At 45.9% G+C, this 13,161-nt stretch overlaps 3 protein-coding genes across 3 annotated transcripts; 2 read left to right on the top strand and 1 right to left on the bottom strand.

Moving 5' to 3' along the window:
• Positions 1-1,124: 1,124 nt before the first annotated feature.
• Positions 1,125-1,706, top strand: LOC308289444 (dnaJ homolog subfamily B member 3-like; the record flags this gene model as incomplete). Its single annotated transcript, XM_080731133.1, has 1 exon — positions 1,125-1,706. The coding sequence occupies one exon, from the start codon at positions 1,125-1,127 to the stop codon at positions 1,704-1,706; it is 582 nt and encodes a 193-aa protein (XP_080587259.1).
• Positions 1,707-7,762: 6,056 nt separating this feature from the next.
• Positions 7,763-8,725, bottom strand: LOC308289443 (dolichyl-phosphate beta-glucosyltransferase-like; the record flags this gene model as incomplete). The annotated part of the gene is made up of 1 exon (XM_080731132.1): positions 7,763-8,725. The coding sequence occupies one exon, from the start codon at positions 8,723-8,725 to the stop codon at positions 7,763-7,765; it is 963 nt and encodes a 320-aa protein (XP_080587258.1).
• A 3,313-nt stretch (positions 8,726-12,038) lies between these two features.
• On the top strand, positions 12,039-12,653 carry LOC308289442 (dnaJ homolog subfamily B member 6-like; the record flags this gene model as incomplete). Its single annotated transcript, XM_080731131.1, has 1 exon — positions 12,039-12,653. One exon carries the CDS (start codon positions 12,039-12,041, stop codon positions 12,651-12,653), a length of 615 nt encoding a protein of 204 aa, XP_080587257.1.
• Positions 12,654-13,161: the final 508 nt, after the last annotated feature.

Raw genomic sequence — 13,161 nt, 5'->3', positions numbered from 1 at the left:
GTTGTGCCTGAAGTTGATGCCTCGTAGGGGCCGAGAAATCCTGTTCTATTCTTTGAGTTGGCCGACTGAGCTAGATGGGCACAGCTCGCGGCAGAGCTTATTCAACATGCTGTGTGGAAAAGTGTAGCCTATAGGTCTATTACTTTCGCACAGTTAGTGGACTGTTCACTAAATTCATTTATCCCATATATAATAATAATAGGGGTAATAATAATAATAATAATAATAACACACTTTATTTATATAGCAGCACCTTTCATACAGAGAATGCAGCTCAAAGTGCTTCACATAAAGAACAAACATCACGATTGCTTCACAAAAAAAGGAGTAAAAGCAGTAATAACAATACAGTGTAATTATAAGCCGAGTTCATGCAAAAAATGCGTCCACAGTAGTAAAATCAATCAGCTGATCTCGACGTAGTGAGCGCTACGTGAAGAGGTGCCTTCTGCCGTCGTAGAACTGACTGCTACGGCAGCGAGGTTTATATATCGAGCACCGATTCCTTTCCGGTCGCCGTAGCCGTCGTCCACAACGCCTCTGCGTAAATAGCCTAGTGAGTCAGTTTGATGTCTGCGACCATAGCAACCGTGACATCATCAAAATACTCCAATCAGTCCAATCAGTGTGCGGCTGTGATGCACAAACCTGGGGCGAGTTTGGGGCCGTATAAATATGAAAGCCATTGCCAACACGGCACTATAGCCTCAAGACAGACAGTATTTCACACAAGCTTCGAATGCTATTGTGTTCCACCTCCAAAAGGAATATGTCATGTGTTTGTCATTTCCATTCACATTACATGTTAAAGTAACTAGGACATATATATATTTTTTGAATTTCCATTTCTGCTAAACAACAGAATAGATGGGCTTTGATCTATTTGATTTGCAGTAGGACTTATTTGCGTGACTGCAAAACTGTGAGCCAACGGTCTGTCTCAAGAGACTTGCCCTGCACTGACCGATTAGTATACCATCAGCAACATTTCCACTTGAATCATACATGCAGAGGTAATAAAACAAGTCGCCTTACAGAGGTGTACAAATAGCACAGAGATCACATTGACATTTTATCCTCTGCTAAGTAAGAAATCCACCAAACACACACAAAACAGAGCTATTATGGGGGACTATTACCACGTTTTAGGTGTCCGGAAGAACGTGTTACAAGACGACATCAAGAAAGCGTACAGAAAGCTGGCTCTGAAGTGGCATCCGGACAAGAACCCAGACAACAAGGAGACCGCAGAGAGGAAGTTCAAAGAGCTGTCGGAGGCGTACGAGGTGCTGTCGGACGAGAACAAGAGGGACGCGTACGACCGCTACGGTAAAGAAGGACTCTCAGGCGAAGGCCTCGGAGACGGGGTCGGACGAGGCCAGCACTTTGGGAGCGTCTTCACGTTCCGTAACCCAGAGGACGTTTTCTGGGACTTCTTGGACGGCGGGCAGTGGACACATTTCTTCACCACCGACTCGTTTGAAGACCTGTTTGGGGTGGGCCAAAACGGTCAACGCCAGCAAGGCAAGGGCCGGAGCAAGACCGCCTGGCGGCCGTCCTTCCACGGCGTCACCTCCTACATGACCACGTCCTTCAGGGGCATCGGAGGAATGGATCATCTAAGGTTTGTTCTGACTCCTACCAGGACCAAGATCACCACTAAACTTGGTGGGTTGTGGAAGAGGGCCAGGAGCACGTGGAAGTAAAGAGTAATGGTCAGCTAGTCTCTGACTGTTAACAGTTAAGGCAGTGTTTCCCAACCACTGTGCCTGGGGACCTTTGGTGTGCCCCTGAGAAGGGTCAAGTGTGCCCCTTGAAACTGCTTGAAAGCCAGTATTGTATTTGTATTTATCATTAAAATGATTTAAACTAGTGAAAACAGCCGATCTTCAAGCACACAACGCCTCGCTTGTGTGCTTGTATGTCTGCTGTTTTCACTACTGTTGTGCGACAGACAGCCTTGTATGATGAAGCAGGGCTTTACTTTGCGAAGAAACGTACACATTTGAAACTTGGAGATAGAAGATTTCTTCCCGACAGTGACAATATTTACACCCCCGTATTATGTTGGTGTGCCCATGGATTCTTGGGACATGAAAAGTGTGCCCATGCAGAAAAAAGGTTGAGAAACAGATTAGAAGACGGGATAACAACAAGTGACAATCCCCTCAACAGTGGGATTAGGAATACAAGAAAATAAAGACAACCGGCCAAGAGGCTTTAAAAATCACACCTACTGTGAAGTGAGCGGTGCTATTTATATATGACTTAATTGTGGGCTCGCTTTTTGTCCCAAACATTTTTTTTGGCACCCTATAAGTTCCACATTTTTTGAGCTACAAATTTTGTTCAAACTTCAGACAAAACAGTGTGGGCTCGCATGGAACAAACACCATGTATGGGCGTAAAGATCTACACTGCTTGTAGATCTGCCTTTGTATTGTCTGCCAGTTTTGAGGAGAATAACCTTACTATATAAAGATTTGGGAGAACATACTTAAAGCTATACTATGGAAGTTGCTCAACTACTGACTGGTATTGCTTCTTTCGTCAGTTTTTCACCCGGGGTCGCCACGGACCACGGCGTCCGCCTGCGCCTCGCCGAGACACATCCGTAGAGGGGTCTCGCGTCCCTCTGCGACCAGGCGTTGGGGAGTAACAGGCTAGACTCCTACACCAGAGTACAAACACTGCTGTTGAGGCAAGCTACTTCCTGAAAATACGGCAAGACGGCGCTGTGATTGGCCGGTAGTGTATGATCTGGAGACAACGTATAGCCTACGGAAAGAAGCAGATGACGTAATTTTGCAGGATCATAGAAAACATATTTACAGAAGGCTTTAGGGGCTGAAATTCACGGAGTGGGCATTCTAAAACTTTAGCGATTTAATAGTTAGGACAATTTTAAGATTTGTTTTATTGGAAAAAGTTACATAGTATAGCTTTAATTCTTCTAAACATTACTTCTGAAAGGATTTCATGTGGGTGGTGTTATTTGTATCAGGTCGCACTTGTTGGTGATGATGTCACCTAGAACGCAGGTCCTCATTGGCCAAGGGCCCTGCCTTTGTACCGTCGTTAATTCTTTTTGCGGAGAATAAACGTGACCTGTAAAGATTTGCTAGATTGCTAGACCATAACCCTGTTGGCTACAGCTTTTCTTATCCCCCATTTGTTTAGATCATTCTACCTCAAGAAAAAGCAGTCTTTTGGACACAGCCTCCTCACCAAATTTCTCCCGGAGTCGTTTGCGGTCCATCGGGTCGGCTGAGTGCAGGACACTGTCATCCGAGCGACTCCAAAAAGGCCCCTGGACAACGGAGGGAGTCGAGAGGAGAGACCGGGCAACAGAGAAGCTTCCGCTGGCCTTCAGCAGGGCCTTAATCACACTCTGCAAATCCTGACTAGACTCCCTCATCAGCTCTCTGACTCGCTGCATGTCCCCTTCCAGATGGCTCTGACTCGGTGAGACCACCGTGTCCTCATTCTTTCCTCGCTGAGGGCAGGTTGAGGTTCCTGCACTGCTGACTGGTATGACTGACCGACACTGGCTGTCCCGGGATTCACTGGGTGTGGCGGGCCCAGGACCGGCTGCCTCTGGGACAGGATGACTCCTCTGGAGGGTAGGTCCAGGACAGGCTGCCTCTGGGATAGGAGGACCCCTCTGGAGGGTAGGTCCAGGACCGGCTGCCTCTGGGATAGGAGGACCCCTCTGGAGGGTAGGTCCAGGTTCACGGTTAAAGTTTGGGACAGCAGCAGCTGCAGTGGTGGCAGTAGCCGTGTTGGGGGTGGAGGTTTCTGTATGTCTGTCCTGTACTTCCTCAGTTACAGACACTTCCACAGTCTCGTCGTCGCTACACTCAAACTCTCTCGCCATCTCCAGGAATCCCAGACGTCTCTTTTCCTTGTTCTTTCCTACAGTCTGTTGCTCGGTCACTGGTTGAAATGCTGAGGCCGAAGCTGTGGCTTTATCCTTCACTGTCTCTCTACTCTCTCCTCTGGCTCTTTTAGGGCTTGGTTGATCTGTGGATGTATCATTCGGACCGGCAGGCTGCTCTGTGGTGTCTATTGGTTTAGGATGAGGTGAAACCGTGGTCTTCTGGGGAGTAGGAGGAGGAAGCAACGACCTGACCTTTCTTTTAGAAGAGGTCTGGGGTGACTGCAGCTCGGCAGGCTCAAGCTGTCTACGTATTAAATCACATACAGGCTGGGCTGCCATGGGGGAGGCTGTCTGCTTAGCTCGCTCCTCAGATGTGGTCTGAGGAGGAAGGGCGTCCTTCCCAGCTGATGACTCTGGAACGTCCATCTCGTGCTGCTTGGTCTCTGCCTCAGTCTTGCTCTTCTCTTCTAGGGTGATTGTTCTGTGAGCCAGGTGCTTCTGGTACCTGGCTTTCATTGACTGCCAGCTGTGACCCGTCACATTTTTCTTTTCCATGTCTTGCCACAGCTGGTTCCCTCCTGTCCTTATCTTGTCTTGGACAGCATAGCTCAGAATGGCAGCGTCCTCCTCAGGAGTGTAGGCTAGTCGTCCTCCTGAGGACCTGCCAGAGCTCTGCCTGTCGGCTTTCAGTCCAGCGGAGGTTAAGAGCTCCGTCTTGAACCTGTAGTCCTCAACCTCCAGTTGCATGTTCTTCTCTACACAGTCCCATATATACTGGGTGGACACATACCGCCGAGAAACACTTTTGGGTAGAGACTCGAGCTCCTCTTGGTCTGCTAGCAGAACAGCCCCTGGCTCCTGTGCCTTGGTCACCTGTCCTCCCCCTGCCTTAATGTGGGGCTGGAGCTGGAGCTTAGTGGGTCCTGGACGAAGGAAGAACCGCATGGATTCACCCTCTATTGTCATGAAAAGCACGGGGGAAATGGGAGACGGTTTGCCAGCAGTGTCCTGCCTCTTCAGCGTGCCTGGAACCATTCAACTTGTTCCCGAATGCACAGAGGCTCTTGCTCATACTAAAGGTGAAATGGTTCCCCAGTCCACCACCACAGATAGCAAAAATTACCCCACGCTGAGTGTCAACGCCTATCCTCTGAATCAGATGAGGAAGTCGCCAGCTCTCCTGGAAGGGATGGACGATAAACCAGCAAGAAAAACAGGGAATCTATCAAAGAATAAACAAGTGTTACCAAAGGGTGACTACGACGGACAGAGATTAACTAGATCACCTCTTCCTCGTGTGTGTCACACTCATACATTCGTACATGAGGGGAACTTCCTTAAAGGCAGGCCACAGATGTCAGTGATCTATGATGATGTATCTCTGAAGTAATGTATGACTCCAAATTTGGGCAAAGTTTCAGTCCGATCAGAGCCACACTGTCACTGACTTAGATTGTAAAATGTAAGTGAAAGTAATCACAGTAATGTGAAGTGAGTTAATCTTATTAAGTGTTGGCCTAATGGCAGCATGCACAATACATTTTCTTTCTTTTCAAGTATGGATGAAGACCCAGTCCCAGGTTCACAATGTTTCTGTAATCTTCATGTATTCACTGAACTGAACCACGTACAGTACAGTACAGTACAGTACAGTACAGTACAGTACAGTACAGTACAGTACAGTACAGTACAGTACAGTACAGTACCGCTCCAAAACAATGTCACAGACTGGCCACATAAAGTAAAAATCAAACCTTGGTTCGAAGTGAAGCGGTGAATTTCTATTCTATGTGTTCTAGAGCTATGAAATCTGTGTTCTAGATCTATACTTTCTATGTATAGATAGACAGATAAAACCTCTATTCCGAATTGTTATTTGAATAAGGTTTTCATAGTAGCATTAGTTGTGGATGCAGTAGGTGAGAACTATTGCATGTACAGGACAGATAAAACCTGAAGGCCAAATTATCATGTGAAGCTTGACCAATCCTCAAAGTATCCATTCATCAGACCGGGAGGGACACTACACACATATTCTGGATGTACAGGACAGATAAAACCTATTAATTCTGAACTGAAATGGCCATATATGGACATGGGACACACATTTTGCTTTTTGAAAAAGCCTATTCATTCTGGACTGATATTCTGGACGTACAGGACAGAAAAAACCTGTTCATTCTGGACTGGAGTGACCATATATGGACATGAGGTGACATATATTTTGTTTTTGAAAAAGCCTGTTCATTCTGGACTGAGATGACCACATATGGACATGAAACACACATTTTGTTTTTGAAAAAGCCTGTTCATTCTGGACTGAAATGACCATATATGGGCGTGGGACACACAAAGCCACTCATTGGAAGCGGTTTTCACCGCTTCAAAAACGCCATTATTACTGTACTGTGTTGGGTGATTATGTATGCAGCGTGTCTGTCTGTGTTTATGCCCGTAGCCAATCAGGGACCACCATTCTTGGTGACGTCACCATCAATAGCCAATGAATACCTTTTCTTTACTTGATCTTCTCCTTTTCACCGCTTTGCCGAAAATAACCGATCTACAAGCTTGTAGAGCATGCTATTCTCTGCAAATGTTCCTCTCAGAAGAGGGATGCTATGGTTCAAGTGGTTAAGGTAAAGAAACTAGACCAGGTCACCTGGTTCTGCCAGACCCGCAATGAAAACTTGTAGATCGGCTGTTTTGACTAGTATGGCACTGAACTAACACATGAACACACAGGATTGTATAGGCTGAGCAGCTGGAAATGTTTGTGAGCTTGTAGATGGGCTGAGGAATTTATAGTGTCAGCAGCTCGTCAGCCAACTCAACTCAGCTGGTCCTGTACAGGTGACGGCACTCAAGGCAATCAGCCGAGCAAGGGAAGGGAGGGGCAGATGAGCAGTCAGAGGCAAACACAGGCACACTGAGGAAAAGAGGGACCGACCGATCGACCGACAGACCGACAAAGCCTTTTGTAGGCCGACCCCCTGGGTCTGGCAAAAAGAAACCACGCCGTTCGAAGTGAGCGGTACTGTTCCTGAAGAATTCCTCTTACCTATTTCTATATTACACTACTAGATCCTTACCCATCTCCTCATGTCTCCAGATCGCCTATTTATAAACTGGATAAATACCCGTATGTAGCCTTATACATGCCTTGATATTATGACGTCACCCTTTTCCCCTCTCTGATTGGCTATGGGAATACACGGTCCGTGCCCCGTGATTGACTACGGCTACGGGGCTTAAACACACACACACACACACACACACACACACACACACAGTGTATAACATGGACATACACACAGTAACGTTTTGGAGCACCGCTCAATAAAGTTCCTATCACACAGAGATTCAAATCAATCAGAGATTCAGTCAATCTTCTAGGGCAGGGGTTTTCAAACTTTTTTGACTCAGGGCACCCCTGTAAATAACCTTTTCATCCATGGCACCCCTGAATTACACTGTTAATCTTTAGAATCTTACATCCTATTGGAGAAATATCCGTTTCCATCAGAACTGACTGAAAATAACGTTATACTTGACGCTTAACCACTCGAACCCCAGAATGCCTATTCTGGAGGGAAGGTTCACCAAAAATAGCAGATCTACAAGCTCACAACGCGTCACGTTGTGACGCGTTGTGACACGTTGTGAGCTTGTAGATCTGCTATTTTTGGTGAAGAGTGTTGTCGTAGATAGAAAAAGAACTCAAGTACAGTGCAAATCAGGTCTGTTTTACTAAGCATAGTGAAGTGATATTGATGTAGTGATATTGATGAATTCCAAATATTATCAACTTATCTCGCGGCACCCTGGAATGGCATCACGGCACCCCAGGGTGCCCCGTGACCCACTTTGAAAACCCCTGCTCTAGGGAGTGGTTTCCAGCCTCCAAGCACCGGTGAGGTAACGTAGGCGAATGAACACAAGGTCACGTCCCATCTCTAGCCAGCTCCAAACCGGGACCAGCTTGGAGCCGTCTATCTCTGTCCAGGTGACGGCCACCTCCGCTATGGGGATTCCCAAACGCTGGGCGATGTAGAGGAGCTCCACGTCGAAGGCCCAGCGTTCCACGTGAAGGGAAGAGAAGGTCCGGAGGGCGGCCTCGCGCGTGAAGAGCTTGAAGCCACACTGAGTGTCCTTGATCCCTCTCACGCAGAGGAACCACACCAGGAAGTGGAATCCGTACATGAGGAAGGTGCGAAACGCGGATCGCTGAGCGACCGATTCCTTCTCCAGGTGAACTCTGGAACCACAGGAGATGATAGCCATGTTCTCTGGTGTAGGGTCGACGTCGCGAAGGCCGGCCTCCAGTTTCTCGACGTCGGCGAACTTTGTGGCCCCGTCGGCGTCGGCCATGAGAATGAACTTCCCCCTGGAGCTCAGGGTCCCCGTTCTCACGGCTCCTCCTTTCCCTCTGTTCTTCACCAGAGTCAGGACGCGCACTTTATCCTCACCGTACTTCTTTGTGTACTTTAGGGCCACCTCGGTGGTTTCGTCTGTGCTGCCGTCGTCGACCACGATGACCTCGTAGCTGAACGATGGCTGCTGCTTCCGTCTGTTCTCCAGGTACTCCATGGCTTCGTCCAACATCACGGGCATCCGATGCTCCTCGTTGTAGGCTGGGACCACGACGGTGAGCTCCCTGGAGGGAGGATCACGAAGGCTGGAGAAGGGCTCTCTCTCTCCTGTGGCCGTGAAGAAGGATTTCTCCTTCTCAGTACGTGTTAGATTCATATCACTGGCAGTGACATGCGCTATGACAAACGTCACAATCAAAGCCACTGCTGCCAACACAACCAAGTGAAAAACTAAACCACAGAAGAAACCCATTCTCCACAGCAGGTGAACTAACCAACCCCCAGGTTAACCAGGTGACTTAACCAGGTAAATAGTTAACAGTCTAACTAGATGAACTAATCAGCTAGCTCACTGTTAGCTTTCCACCCTGTAGGTTGATCTAACAATGTAACAGGTACACATGGCTGCTGCTGTTACTGAATAAAGATTGTGGGCTTGCTGTGATGTCATATTGACTTCCAAACATGGAAATATTTACCTCTCTATAGAGGGTATGCACGTGACATCATCATCATTTTTTTCTTTTATAACTCAAACATTCTAAAGTTCCCTGATCTGATCAAACTCAAAACAGCCCAAGTCATATACAAAGCAAAACATAAAGCACTTCCGTCCAATGTACAAAATAGATTCCCAGACAAGGAGACAACCTATGACCTGAGAAATCCTTCAGACTTCAAACAACCGCTAGTCCATACCACCCTCAAGTTTATGTGTATTTCGTCTTGTGGAGTGTCACTGTGGAGTGGGCTAGCCGATGAAATTAAACAAAGCACAAACATCTATCAATTCAAAAAGAAAATGAAAAAAAAAAACTTTTTTGACACCTACAAACAGCAAGAATCAGCTGATGCCTACTAGAATGAACACTACTTATTGTTATTATTATTATTATCATTATTATTATTGTTATTACCCTTATTATTATTACCCCTATTATCATCATCATCATCCTAGTCTAACATCACAGCTATATAAATTATACCTATTAAGATATAGGATATATATTATACAACATAAAATATATAATAATATTATAATATATAGTTTATCAATATTGTCATACTCCTGCCCGGTCCACGGTGACACTCATTCTATGCGGAGCTCTTTGCCATCTTGACTCTCACATGCAAGAGAGTGAGTTGTGTGTGTGAGAGAGAGATACAATGTGCGGGACTACATGCTGTATACAACAGCAGCCTACGTAGGTGTAAAAAAAAGAAAAAAAAAACAAAAAACATATATTGTATTTCTTACTATTTACCTATTTTTTTTTGACTATTTATTACTTTGTTATGAAAATGAGCCAGGGGTAGGGCTCGATAAGCAGTATGCTTCTCCCTACTCCCTTTTTTGGCACCTTGGACACTTATTCACGTCTAACGAACTCTTGAACTTGTACTCTTTCTATTTTTATTCATTATCTCTTGCCATTATGCTATGTTCAGATGCACAGATATCACAATTGTATTGTACTGAACTGTCCGAAAGTGCTGAAAAATAAAATGAACTGAACTGAACTGAATCATACCCGGAAGTTATGCAGGAATGCCTACTGAGTGACAAAAAGCTACTTCCTGGCCTTGACAGCCCATACATCCAAACAGAAAAGTCCTATCTGATTGCATTAAACAAAGTTAAGCAACGTTAAACTCACTTTGCCACTCGATTTGCCACTCACTTAATGTATGTGCATTAATGTATTGACTTCCAGGCCACACTGGTCACCCCATGCAAATGACACAAGGTGACTGACACAAATGACAGGAAACATGGATATGATATGACTGCATGACGTTATCAATATGACATGTCTACCCCGAACGGCCAAATATGGAGTTCCCTGTAGCTCAAGAGTGGCCTCAGAGTACTGATAAGGGGTACAGCAGTACCGACTGCCAGAGTAGGCTGTACAGGGATTGTGTCATGATCCAAGTATTCCAGGTTTGTGGCCATGACTTTAGCCAATGAGGGAGCAGTGTTCTCTGTGATGTCACCACCAGCTATCATCACCCTACTTGTGTGTTCTGCTGGCGCGAATTAGCAGCCATATTTGGCTATGAGTGCAGTCTAGTTTAGATTGTCTTCAGGTTATAGGCCAAAATGTGAAATGGACATTATAGTGCCACCATGAGGACAATTTAAAAATCAAACCTCGGTTCGAAGTGAAGCGGTGGACAGATAAAACCTCTATTCTGAATGTATTTGTGGCTTACTACATATTTTAAACCCTGAAGGCCAAATTATCATGTGAAGCTTGACCAATCCTCAAAGTATCCATTCATCTAACCGGGAGGGACATCGACATTTTGCTTTTTGAAAAAGCCTATTCATTCTGGACTGATATTTTACACGTACGGGACAGGAAAAACCTGTTCATTCTGGCCTATAGTGACCATATATGGACATAAGGTAACATACTTTGTGTTTTTGAAAAACCCTGGTCATTCTGGACTGAGATCACCATATATGGTAATTAAACGGACATTCTGTTTTTGAAAAAGCCTGTTCATTCTGGACTGAAATGACCATATATGGGCGTGATACACACAAAGCCATTCATTGGAAGCGGTTTTCACCGCTTCAAAAAGATGTGTGGCAGAGGTTCTTCCTTGGACTACTGGGTGTGTGTGTGTGTGTGTGTGTGTGTGTGTGTGTGTGTGTGTGTGTGTGTGTGTGTGTGTGTGTGTGTGTGTGTGTGTGTGCAAAGTTTCACAGACACACACAGGGATGGACAGAAGCCTTCCCGTCCTCAGACAAGCCAGTATTTACACTACAGTGAGAACATTATTTTGAAGAGGATTTCTGTGAGTGAGAACTTTATTTTGAAGAGGATTACTGTTCATGGAACTGTTTGCAACTCGCATGGTAATTAGGGATGGAGAGGTACAAAACCGTCACAATAGCAACCGTGACATCAAAAGGTTCATTAGTCCGAAGGTTCATTAGTCCGAATTTGTTAAGAATACTATGCCTAACGCTTACCCTAACCCTAAACTTAATCTCAGTAACCCTAACTAAATTCGGACTAATGAACCTTCGGACTAATGAACCTTCGGACTAACGGGTGAGGTCTCAGGTCTATCAAGCCAGACAGATCTTCAACAATCCTTTATCCTTTATGCTATATAGACTCTTCAACTCTGCATTGTGAACGTTGTGACAGGGAGCTGCCATCTGTTTGTCATTTCCGTTCCGTTGTAAAGACTGTTTGGCGGAAGCATTTTAAGATTGCGTGACAACTTGTATGATAACTCCATATACGGTGAAATGTCACAAGCATCCAGCCGAGCACTATATAAAGGGGTGGCCGTCATCCCTTGAGATCAGTATTTCCTTCGCTCGACTCAATCGGCTTCTAAAGGCATTCAACCTTCAGGTTCCTTGACCAGCTGTCACCAGGGCGGACTCGCGCCTTCCCTACGAGTCATTATACATACCCACCCTTCTTAGTCATCAGGATTTAGCTCTTACCGGACACCACTGTGGCTAGTCCTAAACTCCAACAACCAGTCCTTTGAGTAGTTTCTTATATACAGTAACTCACATTGCACTGCTAAATCCCATGGAGGAGAACTATTACCAGGTTTTGGGCATCCAGAAGAGTGCGTCACAAGATGACATCAAGAAAGCTTACAGAAAACTGGCTTTGAAGTATCATCCAGACAAGAACCCAGACAACAAGGAGGAAGCAGAAAGGAAGTTCAAACTCCTGTCAGAAGCGTATGAGGTGCTGTCCGATAAAAGGAAGAGGGACGCTTATGACCAAAACCCGAAGGAAGGCTTCTCCAGAGGAGCAGGTGTTCCCAAGAGCGAGCCCTTCTGGGGAGAATTCCGTAATCCACAGGATGTTTTCAAGGAATTCTTTGGTGGCGGCTTTCCGTTTGCAACAGATTTCTACGCCGGCTTCCCCTCGTCCGCCGGAGAGTCCTTTTCTTCTTTCTCGCCCGCCTCGTCCTCCTGGCACATGGGAGGAATGGCCTCGTCCTCCTGGCACATGGGAGGAGTGGCCAACTTTAAATCTGTGACCACCTCCACCAAGTTTGTCAACGGCAAGAAGATCACCACGAGACGGATCAAGGAGAACGGCCAGGAGCGTGTGGAGGTGGAGGAAGACGGTCAGCTAAGGTCTCTGACCATTGATGGTCAGGAGCAGGACCTAAGTCTGCTAAGAAAGTAAGACCACTAGAAGCAGTGCTCTTCTGAGCACAGGTCTCCACCAGGTCAGGTATGTTATTGTGGCCTTCTGGTGGCGCTATATCCCATAGGCCAATGTGAGAAGGGAGCCATGTCTTCTTTGGCCTTTAACGGCAATGTGACGCTGCATGCATGATTTGAGGCATTTTGTTCCAAAAATGAGTTTGGCAAAAGTCGACCTGCTGGTGGCGCTATAACAGGCCAATGTGAAAAGAGTGGCATTTGTTCCTTGGCCTAGTGGCAATGTGCTGCAGAATTTCTCTGTAATCACAAGCTGTGTTCACGATTTAAGTCATTTTGTTAAAAATGGACCAATCCTGTAAACTTTGGAAGCCAATGTTTGCCAATTAGGATGGAAATATGAAATATCGAACAGATCTGTCTTGATCACATGACTATAGAGATAATGTGTACTGATTTGTGTAATTTTTGGATCAAATCTGAAGGAGTAATATGTGTTTTACATAAGTCGGCCACCTGGTGGCGCTATA

Source organism: Nannobrachium achirus (assembly GCF_963921795.1).
Source record: "Nannobrachium achirus genome assembly, chromosome: 8".
Lineage (NCBI taxonomy): Eukaryota > Metazoa > Chordata > Actinopteri > Myctophiformes > Myctophidae > Nannobrachium > Nannobrachium achirus.
Note: the sequence above shows the minus strand (reverse complement) of the source record. Positions and strands in the feature narration are given on the sequence as shown.